We start from the raw sequence: 25,245 nt of genomic DNA on the forward strand, positions 1-25,245 counted from the left end.
ACTCTCCAATGTGTTTTGAGACACAGTTTGCAGAAAAGGCACTAAGTAAAATAAAACTGTATCTTCTGTTCTAATTTGTTTCAGGGGCTAATTACCAGTTTTATTGGGTTTCTGAGCATGAACGTGTGCTGCATTATTATATACAGCACAGCTGCCTACCAGAAAGTGATCCTTTGAGGATTAGAAGTTTCACACTTTGTTTTTAAAACAGTATGGGAAAGTAAAACAATAGATGGTCATTAGGAAGCTAATAGGTTCCATTTTTCAATGGGTTTTGTTTTGGTTTCAGTGTCAATACATGAGTTTTCCACATAGTCCCTGACAAGCCTGGTGTGGTCCTTCTCCAGACCTGTATCAGCAAAAACTGTTACTGAGTGCATCACTCCAAAATCTTTATCACGGGAGATGAGGATAAGCATGTTTCAGCAGCACTTTCTTAGAGACCTCAGTCTGTTGCAGCCTCACAGGACGGGAATAAACACCAGTAGAAACAGCAGCTATGGGCAAACAGCCCTCAGGAAGAGTGAATGTGAGCTCACTGCAGCAGCTCATGGGCTCCTGCCACAAGCATGTTGAAGTGAGTTAAGCTTAAAGAGAGCATTACTGAAATTACGATGTTTTTGTTGCTCATTGTAAACCAATATGGAGTAATCCCTCCACAATGAGTTGCTACAGATGGATGTGAGGGGCTCCGAATTCTTTGGACAGCCACGTCCCACATCTTGCTGCCCTGAAGCCAACAGGAACCAAACCCAAACCACACAAGGAAACACGCTCCTAAAGCTTGAATCAGCTTCAGCACAGTTTTAAACATCCAAAGCTGTAAGAAGGATAAAGACATAGAAAGGTGCTTTTATCTTGGCAAAAGGGAAAGAACAGAACACTTCTAAACTTCTCTTTTGCTGAAAACAAACAAAAAGAAACATACCAAGAAATGTCCATTATAAGGCTTGTTTGTAGCACGAGAGGAGAAAAATGCCTTTCCTGCATCCAGAAAGAATAATGAAACAGTTCCCCTTGGTAAGAAGTGCAGTGACAGGGGTGAGCAAGGAGGGCAGGGTGAGAGTATACACCCTGGGTGCTCCATGAGAGTGGGCACTGCCAGGATATCCTTTTGCCAAGTAAACATCTCCCTCCTCCTAAACCCCCAGCTCCGAGGTAGTTTAGTGTGATCACCTTGCATCAGGGTGGGGATGATGAAACTCTGCCTGGAGAGAGTGTGCAGCTACAGGAAAGCCTTCCTGGAGCCAGGCTGATGGCATCTTGGCAAGCAGGGCCCAGGGAAGAAGCACAACCCGCTGGCAGCCCGCCACCTCATCCCTCCCTCCCATTAACTTGTCGGCCCTCTGCTATTCGGAAAGCAAAAGGCCAGAGATTTGTTTTTACAACGCAGTGTTAGCCTCTCATGGAGGAATAAAAAGGAGATGCACCAGCAAAACAACCTACGCATGTAAAAGCATGATTTATATCTCCCTGAGTAGAGTGGTGCCAGGGATGAGGAAATCTGCAAGAGACTGAAATGCATGTGGGACCTTGGAGCAGTGAACACAGCATCATCTCCAGCGAGGGATAGTGCCTAAGCTGGGGAATCAACAGTGATAGAAATGATCAGAAGTGATGCAGGAGGTCCCAGTTGAGGTGTGCTGGTAGCACCAAGCCCTGCTCCTCCAGCTTTCCATGACCTCTGGCTGCAGGTGTCCCAGATGCATCCCATCGGGAACGGCCAAAGCCGTTCAGATGTGGTTTTGGGGACAGTGCCTCCTCCCCCACACAGCTCTCGCTCTGCAGCCAGGCTGTCCTGCATCTCATCATCCCCTCAGAGGGGCCTGTCCTGTGACAGTTCAACCAGTGAAGCCCAGATAAACACCATATTCCCAGGAGGATTTATTACCAGTCTCACAAGACTCGGCTCTGCTGCTAGTTCTAGTTTAATTCCTGTGACAGATGAAGCACAAGCTCCTGCCTGCACCCGCCCTGACTCTTGCCCTTGCCAACTCAACCACTGCTGAGGAATGGGGCTGGACAGGGAATTTGGGATCTGGAGAATCACAGCTAAACCTGCTGCAGTGGGAAAAGGCTCCAGCCCACCCCTGATCTCACACATTTGTCTACCACTGTGACCTTTCAGACCACTTACCCTTTTATATATCTCTCACATCTCACCTTGCTCACATGCCCAGCAGCAAAAGCATCAGCACTGCAGACATTCAACTCATCACCATCACAGGGAAACCCAGAAACACACCCTGAGAAAATGGCATTACAGCAGCAGCAGCTCAGAAAATGAGTGCTTGAGGCCAATGGAGGCAGAAGCCACGCTTTGCAATGAGGAAAGGCAGTTTGTCCCACTCTAAGACAGTGTTTTTTAATCCACATCGCCATGCCTTAGCTTTGGTTCACACGGTGTAAGGTTTTGGGCCAAGTGAGGGGCTGAATGAAAACTGACCTTCTTCAAAACAAGGAGGCTGTGATCATAAAAATTGTATTAGATCCCTGAATTACCACAAGTCAGCCCAAAGGAGCACCCAAAATCTTACACCTTAAGCAGGTTCTGCATCCACGTGCAGAAGAGGATGAAACAGAGGCTTCACAAGAATTACTGTCCCAGTCACATGGGAATCATGCTATGGGTTGAGGATACATCTTCTTCTCCTCTGTTTTAACCCACAACTGGGGGGGGGGGTCCTGCCTATGTGAGCATAAGGTCTACCCTCCCTGAGACCTAAATGTGCATCCTTGGTCCACATCATGGTGACATCTCACTCTTGTTGTCAACTCTGCTCTTCCTAGGTCCTTAGAGACCTGAGTCAGGAGGCATATAGACCATTCCTGAGCAAGTTGACAGTGTGCTGCCTGTAACCCAGGGCACTACGGTGCAATTACATAGTGTCTATCAACAAGCATTTTCTTCCCTCATAGAGCTCCTAAAATTACCAATTTCATGGTTGATTTTTCTGCTCATTTCTGCCTGTAACTCTCATGTACTCCACGCTTCCCTGCTCCCAGGTGAGAGGGTCCATTGTAGCAGGGACATTCAAGGGGCGCCTGGAGCCTTGTGACAGGATATGTGTCAGTGTCCGTGTGTGTCCCAGTGCAGGAGTAATTTTCTTCCAAGCCAAGCAGAGACATTCCAGTGCCATGTGTGTGTGGGGATGGGATCTGCAGAGCCAGTGCAGGATCGCTGCTGGTGTGTGAGATCAGCAACTGCAGGCATGGGGGTCTGATGGTGCACTTCACAACGTGCCGTTCATGGCACCATGCCCTGCAAATACTGTCAGCCCAACACCTAAGCCCAGCCACTTCCAAATTGCTCTTCATGGTCCTTATAGCGAAGATGGTCCTCCAAATTGTAGGTTTCCCTTCCACACAGAGTGCATTTTAGCTCAAGGTAAAAGGATGAGTCCTATAAGAAGCTCCTAAACGGCCATGCAGTCATTGGGTTAAGGTTTTATTCTCTCTCCCAAGAGCCTGAGAGGTGTTTTACACCCCTTTAGCAATGGATTAATGAATTTCCACAGCTGAATTTCCACTCACATGGCAATCCTTCTGTTCTGGCACTTGCACATAAAAGGCACTGGTGCATATCAGTGATGCTCTGCCCATCCAGTCCTCTCACCAGAACTGCAAGGCCTCACTGTACCATCCTATGTTTATCTTCCTGCTCATTACTCTGCACTGACTTCCTCAAACACCAGACAAGGCTAGTAATGAGCACAGAGATGGTCCAGCCTGGTGCCATACCAGGACCCCAAGATGCTTCACCTTTCATAGCCTGTCTGCTCTTTGAACTACATTTGAAAAAATGGAGTCACATTTATCTCAACATCAGATCTTTGGTTTTGGCCAACAAGCATCTGTCTGGCCCACAGGGAACAGGCCTGATCAATCCTGTGCCGATTTCTCACGTCAGGTTAGTTTTTATTTAATGATATGACTCTCTGAAGTCATATATCTCCAGCAGCCACAGCTGAAGGAAGCGTAGCCTGATGTTTATAGTAACAAATCTAATAATCAAATACAGCCTGGTAAATGACAAACTGTTTATTTTCCCTCACATGAGGAATTCTTATAAAACTGCTGAAACATTCCATTTAAAAGTCATTTACATGGCGATGTGCTGGGTATTGTCATAAATCAGAGAAAGCAGACTCATGAATAATTTCAGAGACTAAAAATAATCCCAACCAGGAATCTTCTCTTCACGCTTGAACTAAGGAACATACAAGTGTATATAATTTTTTTTTCTTAATTAAGACAAAAGGAGACACCAATTGATGGGAATTTTGAGACACAAGTTGAGCAGTACATGCCAAGGGCAGGATGGATGCTTTCGGCTTCCAGGCCTGGTGGGATCACAGCAGATTTTGGACTACTTACAGTTTTCTCCCTTTGGGACACCCAAGCGTGGGAGCCCAGCCAAGACTTTAGTGGACAGACACACACAAGAGAACAGATACAACATCCTATGTCCATATCTTCGTGACTGGTTCCACCAAAGGAATGCAACTGGATCAGCTCAAAGCTTTATGTACCTCCTGTCCTTGGCAGTGCAAATACAGAGAGAAAAAGAACACAAAAACAAAGGAAAGTGATAACCTTGCCCATATTCAGAAGCCGGTGGGATCTCTTGACCCAAAGATCAATAAAATAAATAAAACAGAATGAAACTTCCCAACTTTACAAAATAAGTACCGGACTCCTGTTATAAGCTGTTAAATCTAATTTTACCAGGCAATAGCACCAAAGACATCCAACCTGTATGAGAACAAATGTCCTGATCATACTCCAACCCCACCGATGTCCAGCAATATCTCAAAGGGGAGGTTCTGCTTCAAATTAAGCTCGTGTCAGTCAGTAGCTATTCACATTAAAGCAGGCACTTCCCATAAAAACTAGTGTAAAAGGAAGATCATGAGATCAGAATTGGGTCCCTGTAAGTTTACTTCTAAATCTGGAAGTGCCTTTGGCAGCATGTCTGCAGCCTTCAGCTGGAGGACAAGTGAACCCTTGAAACATTTCACTTGAAATAATTCATAGACTTCCAAGGAAAAAAAATTAAAAATAAATGCATTCCTTTTCCATCCTGCTTTAATTTGGAATATGTCAACAGGGAAAGATCCCTCAGTTTCCCCAGATAGGCAGTGAGGTAATTGGTGGACATCCGCCCATGTAATTTTGCTCCCTACACATCATCAGTGGTTGGGACCTTTCCTGCAAGCTGGAGCACCCCTTTTGCAGATGAGGTTTGACATCTAGTGGACAGATGGCTCCCGAGAAACTGTCACTGCACAGCCAGGGGATATCAGAGCAAAGTCACTCTCCCAGCAGGACAGGACCCAAGGACCAGGGCTTCAACAGACACCTATGGAAAACCACACAACAACCAGTCTGTTTCTCTGACCAAAAGAGGCCAAGCAGCACCAGAATGAGAAAGATCAGGCCTGGCTGGTGGGAGAGGTTCTCCTGGCTCAGCACTGGCAGGATATACAAGATCAACGTAGATGATGCTCAGACACCAAGCAAGCACAAGAGCTGTACATCTCTGTTTCTGAAGTGCTGTGCACAAGCTGTTGTCTCCTTTAAGAAGCTGTCTGCCCAAGAAGCACTGCTAGGAAACTGGGGCACCCAAGGGGCTTTGTAGTTCCATCAGACCCAAGGGATCTGTGATTTGGAAGTGGTAGCTCAGGAGTCACTCTTTCTGTCCTGGGAGCTGCAGCATGACCTGGGCCACCAGCTTGTCAATTTGGATAACCCAAGCTCTTATATCCACCAGAAAGGCAAACCAGACCCTGCCCACAGTCAGATGACTTTAGTAGTTAGTCCACATTGCTCAGACACAGTATTATCCTCCCAAACTCCCCACAGACCCCTGTAAACAATGCCTTGGAATTAATGGATCAATGATACTTTTACCAAATAGGCACAGGATACAAACCCAAGCATTCAGCGTTATACCTGGATAAACAAGGAGCTTTCTTCAGGGCGGAGTAAGTGTGATTCACTTCAGAATAGGCTGAGATCTGCATAGCTGCCTAGAGATTCACTGTGCCCAATTCCAACTAAAATTTATGGGCTGGAGAGGACAAGAACTTCCATGGGAAGGTCAATTTTTGCTTAAACTTTCTTTCCATTTTTTGCTCAAATTTTCTTCACAAATTTTCCAATAAGAAAGCTTGGGATGGAAGCTCAGACAGGCTCTGAATGAGAAATGTAAGCTTTTGGAAGGCTCTTGGCTCTCCAGCCCTCCAGAAAGGGCAGCATGTCCCAGCATGCTGGAAAAAGCAACACCACGGGATGCAACAGCAGCACAGAGCCCAATAGATCTTGTTCTTGGCAGTTCTACTAAATGCAACAGGGCCGTGTGCCTTCTTAAACATGCTGGTCCAGGCATTATAAGGCAGAAAGCATCCAGTGTACGTCTGGTGTCCTCACTATGGCAGGAGAAATAGCAGTTGTTTGGTAATAGATCGCACCAAGAGCCATTTGGAGTTGCAGAAAACCTGGACAACATCCAGTGTGAGATTGGATTAGGACACACTGCCAGGGTCAAACGCATTCCTTGACGCACTAACATCTTTAGGGAGGATGCATCTCCCTGTTTCACGATCTGATGATGGGGAGCCCAATGTGACCCCAGCCTCTGGCCAGGGCATGTCATGAAAACAAGGATTTATCGCTCTGGAATGAGACCTCCATGAGACCTGCAACAGGGGGAAAAAAAAAAAAACTCAAGTCTCACTTCTCAGGACTTGTTCACCACGGCCTGCTCCCAAACGTACGACTCTTAGTTAGTCCATCACTCCCTTTTGCTGATAACCTTATCCTGTTTTGCACAGTGTGCTCTTCTGCATCGTGACATTGCCTTGCCTGCCAAGGACAGGCAGGGGTGAAGGGAGGGCTCAGTGATAAGTAAAGTTTCAAAGGGCTCTCAGGAGAAGCTCAGAGGAGGTGAGATGAGCGCTGCAGGGAAGACACACAACCTGTGTGCAGAACAACATACTCAGTTAAGTCTACAGACATCATAAGCCAATGTAATGTGGAACTGTATTGTCTAGGGAATGCTTCAGAGGAACCCCAGCATCCAACTGTAGTCCCACATGTTTTGATAAAGGACCGTTAAAGGCACACTTCTATAAACACAAGTCACATTTTGTATAGATATGGGCTGTAAACGTTACGTTAAAATACCTCAGTTGCCTTGAAGCCGATTCATGCTCTGCAACTGCCAAGGAAACACACACACACAAAAGCAAGCCCAGGATTTTTAGCTTGCTATCTGAAGTTATTTATAATAAACTCTGACTGAACTGAAGACAACGGGCCAAAAGAGCAGAGGAAGCAGCGATGAAGGGTGGTAAAGCTCACACTGCAATCCATCACCCCTGCTGCAAAAGCCGGTGTTCAAACAAAGGAATGGGGCTGGCTTCCATCAGGCAAAGCCAGGAAACGCAGGGTTAAGGCCAGCTTGAACTTGGTCCTTAAGTGACCCCCTAACATTACTCTCTCTAAGGGACTCAGAGAATGGTAGGGGTTGGAAGGGGCCTTTAGAGATCATCTAGTCCAACCCCCCTGCAGAACCAGGTTCACCTAGATCAGGTCACACAGGAACATGTCCAGGTGGGTCTTGAAGACCTCCAAGGAAGGAGACTCCACAACCCCTCTGGGCAGCCTGTGCCAGGGCTCCCTCACCTGAACACTGAAATAGTTTTTTCTTATGTTTAAATGGAACTTTTTGTGTTCCAGCTTCATCCCATTACCCCTTGTCCTGTTACTAGCTACAACAGAAAAAAGGGATGTCCCAACCTCCTGACACCCACCCTTTAGATATTTGTAAATGTTAATAAGATCTCCCCTCAGTCTCCTCTTCTCCAGATTAAACAGTCCCAGTTCCCGCAGCCTTTCCTCATATGAAAGATGTTCCAGTCCCCTGATCATCTTGGTGGCCCTGCGCTGGACTCTCTCCATAAGTTCTCTGCCCTCTTGAGCTGAGGAGCCCAGAACTGGACACAGGACTCCAGATATGGCCTCACCATGGGAGAGTAGAGGGGAAGAAGAACCTCCACTCATTTACCTGATGGGTAGGACTCTTGGTAGTCCTTGCGCTGGACTCTCTCCATAAGTTCTTTGTCCCTCTTGAGCTGAGGAGCCCAGAACTGGACTCCTGCAACATCACTGCCTCAAAGGCTGACGTGTGCCTTTTTTGCCTTTGGTTCTTCCTGAGAAAAAGCTGCAGAAGGACTCAGGGATCCCCTTCACTTCCCCTCCTTCCTCGCAATGATGCAGCACTGGGACACACGTGTGCTGGCTTCAGTTAGGGCAGAGTTAGTTAGTTAGTTAGTTTTGGATTAGTGCTGGAAACAGTGTTGATAACTCAGGGATGTTTTTGTTAGTGCCGAGCAGTGCTTCCACAGAGCCAAGGCCTTTTCTGCTACTCATCCCACCTTGCCAGTGAGGAGGCTGGGGGTGCATAAGGAGTCTGGGAGGGGACACAGCTGGGACACTGCCACCAACTGACCCACAGAATACCCCAGACCATTGGACATCACATCAGCACATAAAGTTGGGGGAAAAAGGACAGGAGGAACATTCAGAGTGATGATGTTTGTCTTGCCAAGTAAGAGTTACACGTGATAGAGCCCTGCTTTCCTGGGGGTGGCTGAACACCTGCCTGCCCATGGGAAGCGGAGAATGAATTCCTTGTTTTGCTTTGCTTATGTGCACTGTATTACCCATTAAACTGTCTTTATCTCAACCCATGAGCTCTCTTGTTTTCACTCTTCTGATTCTCTCCCCCATCCCACCAGGGAAGAGAGAGGGCAGCTGCATGGGCTCAGTTGCCTGCTGAGGTTAAACGACAACAGGTCAGATCGCACCAATCTGTCCAAAAAACAGCTCCATCCCGCCAAACTGTATCTCCACCTCCAGCTCCTCACTGCCACAGCCTGGTATTAGGACTGACATTAAACTGCAGGGCTGACTCAGAGGTAGCTGAGGCTATTTTATTCTATCAAATTTCTCTCCAACCTATGAAATATCACAGGCTGCCAAGAAATGAAGCCCCAGATGTAGCTCCTCTTTCTTGTGATGAGCTAGTGGCTTAAATCCATCCTTCAACTAATGCTGCTGCTGACATTGACCCATCCTGGAGAGCAGAGATGTGCTTTCAAACACAGCATTTAGAGCTAAACTGACAGCTTATCAGGACAAAGCGATACGGAGCAGGCAGGGGATTGATTTTACCTAACTGATCCCTCTTGTCTTGCTTAAGGGCAAACTCCATAGCCTTTACCCAAAATGAACAGTCTCGCCGGATCACAACATGACCATGGGAACACAGAAGCACCGTGGGAAGCAACCACCCTTCTGTGGTGAAAGCTCTGTGCCTACACAGGTCACATGCAAAAACCAGTCTCAGATAAGCAGCAAGGGTAAAATACCAGATAACCTCACAGCAAGATGGGACTGCTGATGTCCATCCGGCATCCAAAGCCTCACATCATTTAGCTGAAGTTATTCCCGTCACCTTATCCATAAGCTTGGCCTGCACTTCCTCAAGATGACACTGACCAAACACATTGCAGAGCTTTATAGATTAGTCCTGGTAGTCATTACTTAGATGAAGTTCTGCTCTGCTTATGTGGATATGAGCTATTTTGAAGATGCCTCATGGGAGAAATTGCAGGTGCCCAAGTTGCAGCTTCTCCCCCATCTACGCCACTCATCTTCTGCAAGTCCTCTCATTGCTCCTTGGCATAGTTCCCTTCTCACCTTCCACAAGAAGCCAACTCACTGTCTTCAAAGCAATCTCAGACCCAGCTTGCCTCTTACTTTGAGCTCTGCAGAACTCGCAGCAACTCTGGGCTCAGCCTAAGTGCTGCCCTGATGCAAATGTAATAATGCAGATGGGCTCCATAATTGACTGCCCATGCACACAAGCAGTGTTCTCAGTGAGCTCCTTCCCGTGACATGGGAAAGCCTGGTAGGTACTTGTCAAAAACTCAACAGAGCTACAAAGAAACCAGCAATGACTCAGCAGGGCCTGGGAAATTGCAATGACAGGTATGTTTTCAAAATAATTGCAGTTCACCATAACAGGGGCTTCAAGCTGTGGGCTGGAGATGGAGCCATTGCAGCAAGACTAGTACATGTGACAACCACCAAGGCAGGGTCAGAAAAATAGGGTTAGACTATGATATGGGTGAAAAGCATCTAGCCAAGACCTGTGAAACCCCTCTTACCCCTCCCCCTGGCTGCAACAACAGGGTTACCCTCAACTTCAGCAGGTCCAGAGCTCCCCTTTTAAACACCAAAATTATCAGTTCAAGAAGAGGTTCACACAAAATAGTAAAAATGACGAAGTCTCTTCAAAGCCTGTATGAAATGTAGCTTCTTTCTCTGACCAAAGCTGGTAAGTTCCGGATCACATGGACACTAAGAATAGAAACTCTCACAAGTGAACATTTTACTGATCTTCAGAGAAATAAAGGACAACACGCAGAAACTTAACCAACTTTTCCCTGGCAGAGCCATGCCCTCAGGAGTCAGCTGCGAGATGATGTGTAAGAACCTACCCTGCACCCACTTCATGCCTTGATAAGAGATTTATGGGACTATGGTAGTCAACCAAGCCCTTTCATGAGCCTCTCTGTGTCAAAGACACATGATACAGCATTGAGTATATTTTTACTGTTGCCTTATAAACCCCTGTGAGGCCAAAGTTTGCACTGGAATGGCTGGGAAACCAGCATCAGCACTTGTGACTGCAATAAAAGCACTGGCATATGCTTAAAATTGCAGAAACAATATTCAGGATCATCAGTAAAGGGAAAACATCACCAATACATCTGAAACAGAATGCCCTTCTGACTCTGCTCTTCCATTAACAGTGTTGATAGAGATGAAATTAAAATCTTTAGCAAGGTGAAGGAAATCCCAGCACATTTACAGACATGGCATTTACCAGTGCCCTTGGGAACGGATCCATATCTCTTTCCTTGGGAGCCTATTTAACAGGACAGCAACCTTCTTGGGGTATCTTTCCAATCACTGCTGCCTCTTCCACTCCCATCTGCCCATGTCCAGAAGCCCAAGTATGTCAAATATTGACCTAGAAAAAAACCCCTCAAAACTCGGAAGAAATAGGTGACTTTCCCTCTCCCTTCCTCAAGAGTGGCTCTGTTCAGTTCAACCCCCCAGTCTATAAAATTCAATAAGCCACAATGCTCCAATCACTACAAGCTGCCTAGTCCCTACCATGCCAAAGCAGTTCAGATTTAACAACAAAATGTTGTGTGCATTGTACTATTACAGATTCTGCACAAACACATTTACAAATGGACCTGGTAATAAGAGGCTGGGGAGACACGATATGTTTAGGGTTAAATCCTGCTCCTGGACCCATCATCTTTGCTGCCATTGGAGTTACCTGACCTGTTGCATATGACTGCAGAATAGAATCTTAGTTTCTTTTCCAAGCCTGAACTGATGCTTCCCCACACAAATGGAAACCCGAAGGCAATGACAAAGATCTTGTGGATTAAGTATTCCACCTCAGGACTTCAATCAGAAACTCCAGGTCTGACAGCATCCTTACGGACAACCCCAACCACGAATAAACTTACTTCCTATCAACCTTGAGAAAGTTTTCCGTTCCTTTGCCAACAAAATGAAGTCCATTCTGCTAGCAATGACCGTATGGGAATACACAAATATATTTAAAACCACACGTGTGTTAAGTATGTGCACACAAATATTGCATTTCTGTGTTCCTCTGCTTTCCCATCAGCCGTACCCGAAATGTAAGTCCAAAGAATTTCTATCTGTAGTACCAAAACCCATGGTTTGCTTTTTCTCCCAGTGAGCTCTTCATCCTTTACCTTCTCTGTCATTCCCAGTGAAGCAGGTGTCAGTTCATGCTTTCTCTCCTTAACCACATCACAAAGCAGCCTGGGCTGCAACTCCTCTGAGACAGGAACAGATCTCTGTGCAAATACCTGTGCACCCATTGCAAATCTCAGTGCGTTTAATTGAAGAGGAAAATCAATATGAGTGAGTGGAGGGAAAAGTGATGGGGATCAAAGCGCTTGGGCATGCCAAGCTCCACGAGGGTCCCAAAACATTTCTGTTAGTAATGTTCACCCAACATTCCAGCTAACGTGACGCTCCAGCCTTCTGGAACATCACAGATGTTCCTAATACCTCCTACCATAACTTGTAGTTTACTTTCTGCAGCAAGATCTACCAGATATTAGACATTCAAGCAAATTCTCTTCCTGCTTTGCAGCATGAGGATGAAGGGAAGGGGACAGGGGCAGTCACACAGCTCAAATTCACCCTCTGAAGGAATCGTGATCATAAATAGATGTTACATACAAAGCCATCTTCTTTCTTGGGTTGGCTTTCAGAGGCACTGCTTCTGAGCAAAACTGTAAGATACTAGCAGCATTGTGAAAGCACACAATTTCCATCTGTCAATTGAAATGGGCAAAATTAGATCTCAAAGCTGCACATTTAATCCATTGCCAAACCAGTCTGCCTGGTACAGTGCTCAGAACAGATTTTTATTGAGGGAAAGAAAGAGGAAAATTGTCTTTTACAGCTGCATCTTGTCAAAGCTCTCCTCCTCCACCCCCAGTCCGGCCACGCAGCTCTGGAGTGACCGCTCTGATATTCCCCTGTGGCAGGAGGCTGGGAGCAGCCCTGGAAGCCTTGCGCACAGCTCATCAACCTCTAATTCACTTCCAATTTGTCTCTATGCAGCCTGATGACTCCTAATTGCCGGTTCAGAAATACAGTGCATATCCTGATGATTTAAAAGTTGGTCCAAGTCATCTTAGAATTAACTATTAGGGGAGATCATGTAATAACTTTCCTCCTGTCCCAGGCAGCTAAATATTCACTCAAAAGTGTATCTTGCTAGAAATCACAAGGCTGCTTCAGCTGCTGGATTAATGGATTGGACATATACGCCAGATGCTACCTTAAGAATTAAGGGCAAAATCATGGAATCTAAGATCAAGTTCTCTTAAAACATCTGTGTAAATAGAGGTAACATATTTCTTGCATGACTTTTAATGCTGGTGGCAAAGGTTGCTGCTGCGTAAGTTGGATGCCCAACCAGTTTGAACTCCCAGTGCAAGGCATGATGAAAGCAAAACACACCTGTATGTCTTTGGGTGTGCAGTACACGGAGCCAAAGTCGTACCCCCGGGGCTCCTCCTGATTTACACCAGCAAAAGGAAATGACAGACCCTAACCTATGTGCATAATCCAGTAGAAAACTAATCAGAGCTCTGTAAGTAGGTGGCTCAATGCTTCTTGTCTGCAGAAGCAGTTTAAAAAACAAAACAAAAAACAACACCACACAAATACACAGAGAAAAAGATGATTCAGAGTCCATTCACTGTAAACTAATGTCATCCCCGTTGCTCTAATGGAGTTACTCCAAACATATCATATTTAGAGAGAGCATGGCAGATATAGCTCAGGTTTTGCCTCCAAGTAAGCCTGGGTGGACTTTGCCAATGGGTCCCAGCGGAGGCAGCCCAAACTCCAAAACATTGAGTAAAAGAAGATAAGGAAAACGTAAGCTTAAACTCAATTAGAATAAATCCAAACCTTCTTTCGTATTAAAAAAAAAAAAAATCAATCAATCAATCACTAAAATACAGTAAAACTGTGTGATAACTCAGAAAACTTCCATATCCATCTTCAGGTTGTACTGCATAAAATTCACCTGTGATGAATTAGCTATAGGCTCTGATCATCTGCACCCATTAATCAGTGCAGTTCAACTCCTGTGATAATGCTCTTATATGTTTCTAAAGGATTTGCATCTAGATATGCTGGAAGAAAAATACATATGGACTCAATACATAAACCAAACTGATAAATAAACTGTGAATTGAAGCTGCATTTATTGCTTCCCATCAGATCTGGGAGATGAGAAATCTGAAGGCAACTGGCAGAAACTTTACAAAGCAGAGTCTGGGATGCATCTTGTAAATGCCTTGAAAAGAAGCAAACTAATTGCTCTGAAGAGTTATACATTACAGTGTGAAAATAACAAGTAAGTTGTAGATGTTTCACAGAAATTATTAGTACTCTTCAGTGAAAACTGATACAACAGGTTGGTATCTCTCAGTGTCTCACTGGAGGGGAATATTCAGTACAGAACAATTTTTTTTTTAAATTAGCAGAAAAGGAAAAGCACACACAATAATCCTAAAATAATTGTAATTACTATATTCAGTGAAACTATACAGATAGTAAATTCACATGTGTGGTGTCAAGAGAGCTAACTTTTGAATCCACTGGCTTTTGTAGCAGCAAAAGCATTAAGTAAGTTAAGGGGTAAGGAAGAATAAGGTAGGCAAAATTTTCCTGTGTGCATTTATGAATTAAATCTGCTCAGAGGTACCTGCTGCAATCCTGACTTGAGACAATACCAAGAAAAAACCTGAAAACTCTTATGAGCTGCAGCTTCAGCTTGGAATTCAAACACAAACGCAGCAGGGTCAGAGACAAACAGAACTGTCGGGAGCTCAGCCACGGCTGGTCTTCCCAGCGTAAGGCAAGGACCAGAACTGGGCGTGAGGAGGGCTTAAAGAGGATTCTGTTTCCTGAAAAGGGTATTTCATTAAAGTCAAAGATCTAATTTTCTTTTCATTACTTATACTTCTGATTTACTTTGTACACTTGACTGGGATGTTGTTTGGTTGGGGTTTTTTTTGTTATGAGTCAACTTCATTTCATCAATTTCACATTGCCATTCTTAGGCATCAGCATCAAATCATTTTTTTTTCCCTTTGTGGTTTCCTTACAGCTCTGAACACATACAGGTATTACCATTCACCCTCGGTCCTTGCCGCACAGAGCTACAGCAAAACCTCAACGGCTTTGAAAGTACTTTTTGTAATTAGCTTTCTAACCCTTTTTTTGTTGCAAAAGTATTTCAGAAAAAAAAAAAAAAGAGCCCAGAAACTAATGCCTGCTTGAGTTTGCAGAGAACTTAACACCTTGCTCTGAGCAACCCGCCATCCCCCTGCCCACGCTGCTGCTTACACTGACATTTTTTCCTAAATATCACAGGCTCCGGCAGCTTTGCCATAGGACAGGGATTTCCAACCGTTATCCATACTCCTCGGTTTGGCTAGAAGTCAGGAATAAAAGGCATTTCACAGAGGTACAAGCTATGAGCAGTGCTTAAGGTATTCAGGGTGCAATACAGACGTCAGAGATGATGGTTTCTGGCAGTGTCAGGGATGCAGGGACCACGACAAGCCAAAGATAGCTTCTGCTCATATTAAAGATGGAACTCAGGAATAAACTGTTGATTAGATGTATTGAGCCAACACAGAACATCGAAATGAAAGGAGCTAAACCACATGTGGACAACATATTTTTAGACGAGTTACAATTTACAAGACTTTTCTTCCTTATGTTTCCTAATTGCTTGTCATTCAGCAGGAGATGCTGCTGGGTGCACAGCACCTGCGCCTCTCACCAGATTCAGTGGGCGTCATGGATGCTCAGCAGCTCCCAGGATGAGGCCAGAAATACATTGATTTGCTAACGGGTTTTTCCACAGCACGCTAAATATTTTAACTGCAATATTTATATTCAGAGATGACAAATTATGATTTGGTCAAACCCTCCCATTGCACTTGTCAGCATACAGCCTGAATATGAACAGATTAAAAGCAAAAGCTTGCTGATAAAGTTCCTCAAATCTGATATATGATTACTATAGAGCAATCAAATAAGGTTTGTTATGCTGATGTGAGCCCAGACCCGGTCACTTACACCCACAACCCTGTATACTTCAGTATAACACCCCAAATCACAAACGGCAACACTCCCACCAACATGGGAGCCAGAACACATCAGTTGTGCAATAAAGAAAGAACTGCAAGCCTCATGGCAGAGAACAATTTATAACACGGCCAAGCAAACAGCTTAGCCCAGTACAAATAACAGGGAAATGAAGACTAGAACATTAGAAACAGAACAGATACACCATTTTGCATGAAGTGCATTTTTTCACCATCCAAGCATACTTGCAGACACCTATACCAAGGAATGCTTAGAAATCACACAGGATGTTATTGGGGACATCGGGTCTGCCCCAAAGTGCTCATAAGGACAACTAGCAAGTGCTGCAAGAAAAAGCACTTCAGAAAAAGAAGCTTTAAAAAATAAAAACCACATTTGATGCAAGCAGAGACTCTACCCAAACACGAGAACAGAGCCAAGACCTACAGAAATCAGCTGGCACCAACAAGCTCTGTAGCCACTTGAGAAAATAAATCAGGGGAGGCTTTTTTCTGACTAAGGCATGCAGAATTCAACCTATAATGAATCACTGTATGTTTTTATGAATCACTAAATAACCAGCAAAGTTGTTTGAGCCTTATCAAAGCTGTGCTGCAAATCTGACACTCGATGCCATGATGGAAAGCAGGTTTAATTGCTGCTGTATGTTACGTCCTGGGTTACACAGCCCATCTCTCTAGCCAGTGATACAGTAAAACCCCTCACAACAATGCAACATCCTGGCAACAGACACTAAGTCAGGATTCCACCCAACTGCTCCACTTTGGGCACGTGGACACGCCGGCTGCCCATCGCCACCCCAGTCCATCACTGTGTCACACATGCATGAAACAACGAGGGCCAGGAGCTGTGTCCAAATCCCCCACTGAGGTTCATGAACATCCAGGGATACACAAAGTGACTCGACTTGCTTCATTGAGCGAAATGTTAGCAACAGCAAATAAACACGCTGATGAAAGCACCGGTGTGGATACAGGTGTAGCTACGTGCTTCTGTTGAGACGTTAATTAACAGCAGCGCTTGGGAAGAACCAGGAAAGGACCTTGTAGAATGGCAAAAACCAAAATCCAGCTCTATTCCACCCAACCTGCACACCCAGTACACAAAGTCTCACCCACAGACCTCTATAAATAAACCCACGTAGGAGATCCAGGAGTGAAGAAATAAGTTTGTTTCCAATTATGTATCTTTTTTTTAGAAGTAAATCAGTAATAGCAAAGGGAAAACACCATCTGACTTGACAGTGAAATGCAATTGCAATCACTGCCTGTACCACAAGAACTAAATTCAGGTGGTTTATTTGTTCTAAACTGTCCCATGCAAGTGACTTTCTGGTTGAAGGTAGGTTTGGAGGTAGGACTGGAGCTCAGAAGGAGACTCCTGTGCTGAAGTTATCATTTCGGAAAGCTGAAGATGACACTACACAGCAAACAGCCTGACAAAAGCCAACCATGAAAACCAGACCCTAGAGCCAGCCTGAACACTTTCTTTGATTAAACTTTAATGGACACAATTCTTGGATTATTGCTCCTGAAAAAAACAGCTCCTTGCAGATCTTTTGCTGTCTGTTGTTTGAGAATTCAGAAGTTTGTTGGTTTTATTAATACAAACCCATGCAAATTGGGGAGGGTGGGGCAGGATTTTTTCCCAGGTTCTTCTTAACATTCCCAAATGCAGCACAGCTATTAAAAACACAAACATGCCTCTACTACATCTGCCTACTCCCCCATTTTCCCTCTGATGAGCAGCCCTTGGGGCGGATGCGTGCCTCCGGCTAGGCAAGCTCCCAGCCCCGTAAGCTGATCCCTGTCCCACCTGTCCCCCCGAGAATCAGGCAACAGCTTTTTTTAGCCATTTCTAAGCCTGACAGTAACCCCCTCTGCTTAAGCCATCAAGGCAAAACACGCTTTCGGGCCAGCCATGGGAGGATTTCCACCTGCTCCAGGCCACAGGTCTGGGCTATCTCTGCTACCAACAAATACTTGGAGCGGCTGGGCAGCTCTCGCAGTTCAGGCGATCTGAATTGACAAGACTTTGTACTCAGTAGCACACCCCCTGAACTGCAGTGGCATTTTGGTTTTACGGATGCTGATGCACCCAGGTCTGTGGTGCAAAACTCACGGCATGATACGATTCATCTCACCATCTCTGCCAGGAGCATCCCTTGGGACCACTCCCAAGAATCAACAGGGACCGGCTGAGAATCAGACCCTGAATGTGCAGGATGGAACATCCTCAAATTTTGAGGCATGCTGGACAGATGGACGGCTCATTCGCAGCCTGGAGAAGCAGGGGTGAAGTCTTTCTGCTTGGGGAAACGTGCACAAGTTTTGAACCAGAAACACCACAGGGGAGACACACAGAGACGCATTTGCACTCCGGGAAACACTCAGTGAACACGGAGAGAGGAGGGATGTGGGCATTGGCGTGCACAGAGTGCACAGACTTTCTCCTCTCCCCCTCCACCCCCCAAAATACATCCCAAAGAGAGCAAAGGACAATTCCCCCAGCAAGAAAAAGTACTACTGAGGGAGAGAAACCACTTTTCAGAAGGGGTCGGTGCTTCCCAGGTGAGCAAATGCCTCAGTGAGGCTCTTCAGACTCAGATTTTAGGACACTTCACAATTACATCCCTTTCTTCTGCAAAAGAGGAATATTTTAATGCAAACAAAAACCTCATTATAGTGGTTTATAAATCTATGCTTTGGGGTGTGCAATAAGCCACCAAAAACAGACAACTGGCCAGAAACCATCTTCATGTTGACATCGCTTTCAAGCTACTCTTCACACAGGACAGGTGCTTGGGAAAACTCTGTCCTTATCACACTCATCCACCCACGTTCCTTGAGCAGCCCCCTGACTGTGTTGTTTTCCAAGTGTCCCAGACCTGTCGCAGTCTCACTTGTCCCTCAGCTACCTGACCTCACCACACCAGCATAGCAACAGCTCCTGAGCAAGACTCACATCTCCTCATTGAGGTTGCTTGACACAGCTTCGTTTAGCAAGCTTCAGAAATCACAAGCACCAGCAACGGGAGCGCTCTTGCCAAGAAACTTAAGAGTCAACACCAAAGGATTATTCCAATTGTGATGCACAGATCTGCTGGTGACTGGGAGAAGGGGGGAAAAAAAATCCCAGTACGGTGCTCATCCTTATTGCTGTGATACGTTCTGAGCTTTGTTCTGCTACAGCCAGAACATAGTGGCTCTGATAGCAATAATGCTACAGCACAGGGCTTATGTAGCTTTATTAAATTTCTGCTTCACTATTCACCAACCATCACAATTCCCACCTAATATTATGTCAGACGGATAAATTTTGTAAAGCAACTTGCTCTCCTGTGAATTCTTAGGAGAGGTGCTCAACAGCAAAATAAAAGCACACCCTCACCCTATGAGCACACCTGAACCCTCCTCTGCACAAACCTCTCTTGCTTGGTGGCAAACTCAGAGCCCCTCACAGGAGAGTGAGACATCCGCCAAAGCCAAAGGAGAAGCTTCTCCCTCCCACCTGCCCCCAAACTTCTGAAACACGACAACCTGCTTCAAGAGACCTGTCTTGACTCACTCTCAGCTGTCACAGGAACGCAGTGCCCTCCTCAAGCTCCTCCAGCATCAGGTATTTCACCTTTGTTGTTGTTGTTGTTGCTGTCAAGCCCTGATTTACATTTACATTTAATATTCATATGGCTAAAGCATTGCTGCGGTCAACTACTTGTTCACTTCTCCCATACACACACGTATAGGAGCTTGGTTTCCCCCTCAGAACAGTGTAAAGCTGAACCATCTCTATCACTGCAAAAGTTGATAGTTCCCACAAACCTCTTTCAAACAAGGAGATCCAAGGCCATAAAAATCATGGGGTTTCCCTCCAAGTATTTCTCCTAACAACAGACTAAGGCAGCATTCTAGGGAGGATTGTGCAATTCCTCCTAACGACAACACTCAATTTGGTGGTGTTGCTCAGGAAAACAGTGCTCTCAGATGCACAAGGGTTTCTTTGGTTAACTGAAGCGAGATCAATAATAACCATATTAATAAATAATGCTTTTAATAGCAGCAGCAGGATATAGGCAGCAAACTGCAGGCAGGTATCAGGGATAGGTAAAAGCATTAATTATCTGCACAATGTCAATGCTTCTGAACTGATGTGCAGAGCAAAGCTAAAAGCTCACTTTCTGAAGATTATCAAGACAGACTGACAACTCTCTGCTAGCACACAAGCATTTTGGGTAAAATCTGGCTGTCTGGATGTCACAACTGAGAGGAATACACTGCTTTTTTCATATAACATTAAAGCACTGGATAAAGGACAGAGGGGAGGGGGCAGTTAGAGGCTTGACTGTCCTCTTCCTTCCCTGCCTGCAAGTTGCAAAAGAGCAAAACCAAAGGAGAGTTTTCGGGACCTGAGGCATGTGCTTTCCCCAAACCAACTCCAGCCCGCTCCATTTTTCTGCGACAAGAAAGCACACATGCACTCCGAGCTCTCTTATATAAACAGCAAGAGGGGCAGCGCCTGTCTGAAATTCCCCACTGCATCGAAAATAAATACAAGGTTGTCTCTAAACTTCACTCCTTCTCACCACGCTGAGAGATAAGTGAAGCTGGGAGGTTTCTCCCCTCTGTGAGTCTTGAAGGGCTGTGCGGCTCAACATCCTCCACCGCCCTGTGATGCCGAGGCCAGACACCTTGTCCCCGCTGTCCCCCTTGCTCCCACACTGGACAGTCGGATGATGCTGATCTAGCTGAGGGGACTTTGGTGTGTGTCCACCGACTGAGGCCAGCGGAAGGAGCACGGCTGGGATGTGCTCCCGGCAAAGCCCTACATTCCCCGCCCCGAGGTCGGGGACAGTGACAGCACAGAGCAGGGGGACTCTGGGAACCCCATAAGGTTTCGTGGCTTCCCCGTGCGCTGGAGGAAGCCGTGAGCCGCCCCGGGATGTGGAGCCCCGACGGGATGCTCCGGGCACTGGGAGGGCTCTCGGGATGTGTGCAGGGGGGCGGAGGGGGTGTCCCGATCGGCCGGGGGGATGTGGTGTCCCTCGGGGAAAGGATATGGGTTACAGACCAGCCTGAGGCACCAGCTGCGCGGGCGAGTGGTTTGCTTGAGGCAGAAGAAGGCGGTGGGTGCCAGTGCCGGGTAAGGCACCTGCTCCTCCTCCTCGGAGGCCAGGTCAGGAGGCGGGTCGCGGCAGGGGGAACCGGCGGTGCCGGAGCCGGCATCCTCCGGCGGCTGCTCGGCGGGGCGGCGCGGCGGCGCGGCGATGGGCACCCGCACCTCGCCGCCGGCCGGGCGCGGCACCGGCTCTCGGCTCTCGCCATCAGTCATGGTAGCGGCCAGGACCTGCGGGGCAAGGGCAGGGGGTCAGGGGCGGCCCCGGCGTGGCTCCCACCTGGCCCCGGCCACAACAAAGACGGGCGATGAGGGTCGAGCCGCCTCACGGGCGCGGCCGCTCCCGCCCCCCGGGGAAGCTAGGGCTCCCCGCCGCCCCCTCACAGGGTGCTCCCACCCACCGGCTTTCCCCTTTTTTATTTTCAGGGATGGAAATCTGGGGCGGGGAGGACCGTGTGGGATGGAGGGGGTCCTACCTTAGTTTAGCGGAGCGCGGTATCCCCAGGAGCATAGCCGTGCCTTCCAGTTCACATGGGACCAGACAGCAATCGGGGCGCCGGATCTCCCCCCCCCACCCGCAACACCCCCCGCCCCCCCCCCCCCCACTCCGTAAATCCAGCGGAGGGGCTGGGGCTCGGCGTGCAGCGCCCGCCCGCCCGCGGGGATGAAGGATGGAGGAGGGCTGGGGAGAAGGAGGAGGAGGAGAAGAGGTGGTGGTGGGGGCGGGGGCCCTTCCCGAGGCCGTGCCGCGCCGAGTCGAGCCGAGCGGAGCCTCTCCCGACGGTAATCCCAAGGAGCGAGCAGGCAGCTCCGCAGCCGCTTTGCAAAGCTTCGCCCGTGCTTAACAGGAAACTTCGGATTTACCGGGGGAGGAGGGAGAGGAGAGGGGAGGAGAGAAGCGGAGGCGGAGGGGGCTGGAAGTGCGGCGGGGCAGGACGTGGGCGGGCGGCCGGGAGGAGCCGGGGCAGCCCCGGGGGGTCGGGGGCGAGGGGGGGCCTGCCCGCATGGCCCCCTCCCCCGGCCACGCTGCCCCTCCCCTGCCTTTGTTCGGGCTTCGGGCGATGCGTGGCGAAGGGCAGGTCGCCCAGGCCCTCCCGGGGAGCCACCCTCGCGAGTGGAAGGCGGTGGCGGCGCGAGGAAAGGGGGGTGGACACCCCCCGCCTTCCCCTCAGGGCAGGCAGACCCTCCCCTCCCCTACTTCCCCTCAGGGCTGGCAGACCCGCCCCAGCACGCGTCCCCTCAGGACAGGCGGTGAGGACTTTGCAAAGCCGGTGGAGGGGATGCTTCGGGATTGTCTCTCTCAGCAGTGCACCCCCAAAACGGGGAAGATGCCACCCCGCACACGCACTGTCCCCCGGCGCTCCAACCGGGAGCTGAGGGGGTGGGAGGGCCCGGTCCGGTCCGTTCCGTGTCCGCGACGGGCTGCAGCGCGGAAGGGCTCCCGGCGCCGCTGCCACGGGGGGCTGCAGTGCTGCCACAGCCCCCTGGAAACCCCGCATGGTACCCCCTCGCGGGCATTAATTCATTAGTTTCAATAAATAAATGTGTAAACCCAAATTAGAGGTCGGGGCATTTTAATAAATAAAGATCGGCTCTCAAACTGCAGTGATTTTTAGCTGAGTAGCTAATCTTCTCAAGGGCTTAGCTCAGAGGGATCAGAATAAACAGATAATAGAAAGTCGTTACAGCCACCGTCCCCTTAAACTTTGCTTAGGAAGTTTTATTCTTTGGAGTTATTTCACATTTGTGAATTATATCTGAATGTAGTGCAGGTGGAGGAAGGGGGGTGGGCAGAGATTAGGAAATGTTAGCTAGATACGTTCCCCTCAACTGGAATGTTTTAAAGAGTGAGTTCATTATATACCACCACATTCAATTTGCAAATGCAGTTCCCAATGCTATTCTTCATGGTTAATAACTGGGAATTGATTGAAAAGGGAGGTCACGCAGCTTTCCAAGCAGAAAGAGCCCAGCCTAATGGGTCTAGTGTAGAGATGGTTTTACATATGCACTTTCAATGGTTGTTTTATTAGATGTTTGCAGGTTGTGATTAACAGTATGTGGCAATTTTATTATTGAACAAACAATGCCTCTGACAAGCAGGACGCAGCCTGCAAAGTGAACGTGAACTGTGCAAAGGAGAGATTGCACTTGGAGTTTCCACACATTTATACAAGCAAATTAGGGCAAATCATAAATTATTGTGGGAAGGGAAGATTTGTGAGTTGGTGGAGCTCTCCTTGAGCAAACCGTCCTCCACTCATAAATTATCTTGCTCAGGAAAATGACCTTTACAGGAAGAAAAGGAGGTTTACTAAAATGGGAATCAGGAGGAGAGGCCAGGCCCCGAGAACAAGCAACGCCTCTTGACCCTCTCCCAAAAGCAGAAGCTGGCCAGGCAACAAACTTCCCTCGGTGCCTCCCCTCTAGCTGTGTCTGAAGAACAGAGTGCTGCGCCCATGACTAACAAATCCAGCTTCAAAGCTCTTTCCCCACCAGCTGTCTGTGAGCACCAACTCCTGCCCTTCCCTGAGCAGAGTGTGGCTGGAAGGTCAAAGTCATCCTTTCCACAGACAGACAGAACACAGGGAGCCTGACCTTTTCGAGGTCTTAACCTGTTGCCTGATGAAGAGTATTTGAAGCCAAGAGCCTTCTTAATAAACTCCAGGCAACAATGGCAGCTGAGAAGGACTTTTATTGAAAATGTTGGATTTTGAAGGAGCTCAGTGGCAAAGAATGGGCTCAGTCCTGACCCCAGTGGGGATTTTTGTTGTCTCCTGCAAAGGATCAGGATTAATATTGAAAAGAGACAGCATTTGATTGGCAAAAGTATTTGCTCCCGCCCGTAGTTCCTGCTTAACCCACATACAATGGCTGGAAGGAACAGGCCAGATTCTACTCCATTTGCTCCAGTTTTGTCTCCATTTGACTGTGTGGACAGCAGTATCACTTCAGGTTTACATGAGTCGGAAGGATCTGGGCACAGCATTTCCGTCATTAATAAGCCACCAGAAGTTTTAAGATCAACACCAATCTAAGGATACACAGTATGCCCTGAATGGGCACTTGGCTTGCAAAATCACAGCTGACATAATGGGATGTGTAATGCTCTTAGCTGGGCCTAATAAATCGTCCCCCACTGGCACATGCCTGGTTTTGTTCCAGTCTGCCTGCGATGTGGACAGGCTGGAGATACGCACCTCTGCCCCAAAATCACACAGCCTGGAGAAGAGAGCTGAGGTCCCTGTGCCAGACTCACAAGTGAGGTGTGTGAGCGGTGGGAAGGCAGCAATGCTGTGTCCTGCCACGGGAGACATCACCCATCTCAGGCCAAGGCAGTGGTCAGTGCTCCCTGCTGATGCAGACTGAACTCAGCGGGCTCCTAAAGTTACCAGAGCCACAAAGGTTTCAGCAGCTAAGAAACCAGATCTGCTCTCACCGTGACAGCCAGGATATGTACTGAGGACACCTACCCTCACCTTAAGCCTGAACTTCTCCATTTGGTGTCATTTAGCATGTAACAGCCATTTGCAGACTGTCACAGAAAGACAAGATAGGACTTTACAAGAAAATCCCCAGTTGTCTCGGGTATTTTTCATAAAGCAGCCAATTCTATTTAATATTCCTCCTCCGAACTTGCCTACAACGTCTCAAAGGCTGTAAACCTTCCAGTGACCCTGCTGAAGGAAGCAGCAGCGTCTCCAGCCCTGCAGCCTGCCCAGCTCCGGGCAGGATGGCAGGATGCTTCTGGCTGCCACCCCTCGAGTCCAGAGCAACCTGAAGGAGACCCACTGCCAAGCTGACACCCTACCAGGATGAAAAATCGCTTTCTCAAGGTCATAGACGCAGGGAGAGCGGGGCCAGGCATCCCTGCTCGCTAGCGAGGCTCGAAGAGGAGCCTTTGCCAACATTTATGAAATGTGCTGGGTGTGCCATCGTAGCGTACTGTCAGATGAAACCCAGACAGTAAATCAAGCTGCGTAGCACAGCTTAATGCCCTGGTCTGTGCCTGTACGTGATGCACAGCCTCTTCCCATAGAGCTGCGAGGATCAGCTGGGGAAAAAAATAAAAAAAGAAATTAAAAATCTGATTTCAGGGTCTGATGCTACAACATTTCCCAGGCTAAGATGAGATCAGTAGGTCAGCCCCTCAGCTTAAAGCTTCTTTGTGTTTTTATGCCTATTAAGCTGACCTCTTATATATGAAATCTGACAGAGGTGCTGAATACTTTATGTAACTTTATTTTTTTTTTTACTGGATCTAATTCTAGCTGACTCAAATCTGGGTTTTCCTGATTG

General features: G+C 47.4%; 1 protein-coding gene across 1 annotated transcript in view; it reads right to left on the reverse strand.

The window, feature by feature from the left end:
• Positions 1-21,162, reverse strand: part of LOC104553748 (voltage-dependent T-type calcium channel subunit alpha-1H-like) — a 173,226-nt gene extending 152,064 nt beyond the window's left edge. The window contains exon 1 of the mRNA XM_061992111.1: positions 20,891-21,162. Within this exon, the coding sequence (XP_061848095.1) occupies positions 20,891-21,162 (272 nt within the window). The remainder of the gene's footprint in view (positions 1-20,890) is intronic.
• Positions 21,163-25,245: the final 4,083 nt, after the last annotated feature.

Source organism: Colius striatus, chromosome 3, assembly GCF_028858725.1.
Source record: "Colius striatus isolate bColStr4 chromosome 3, bColStr4.1.hap1, whole genome shotgun sequence".
Taxonomy (NCBI): Eukaryota; Metazoa; Chordata; class Aves; order Coliiformes; family Coliidae; genus Colius; species Colius striatus.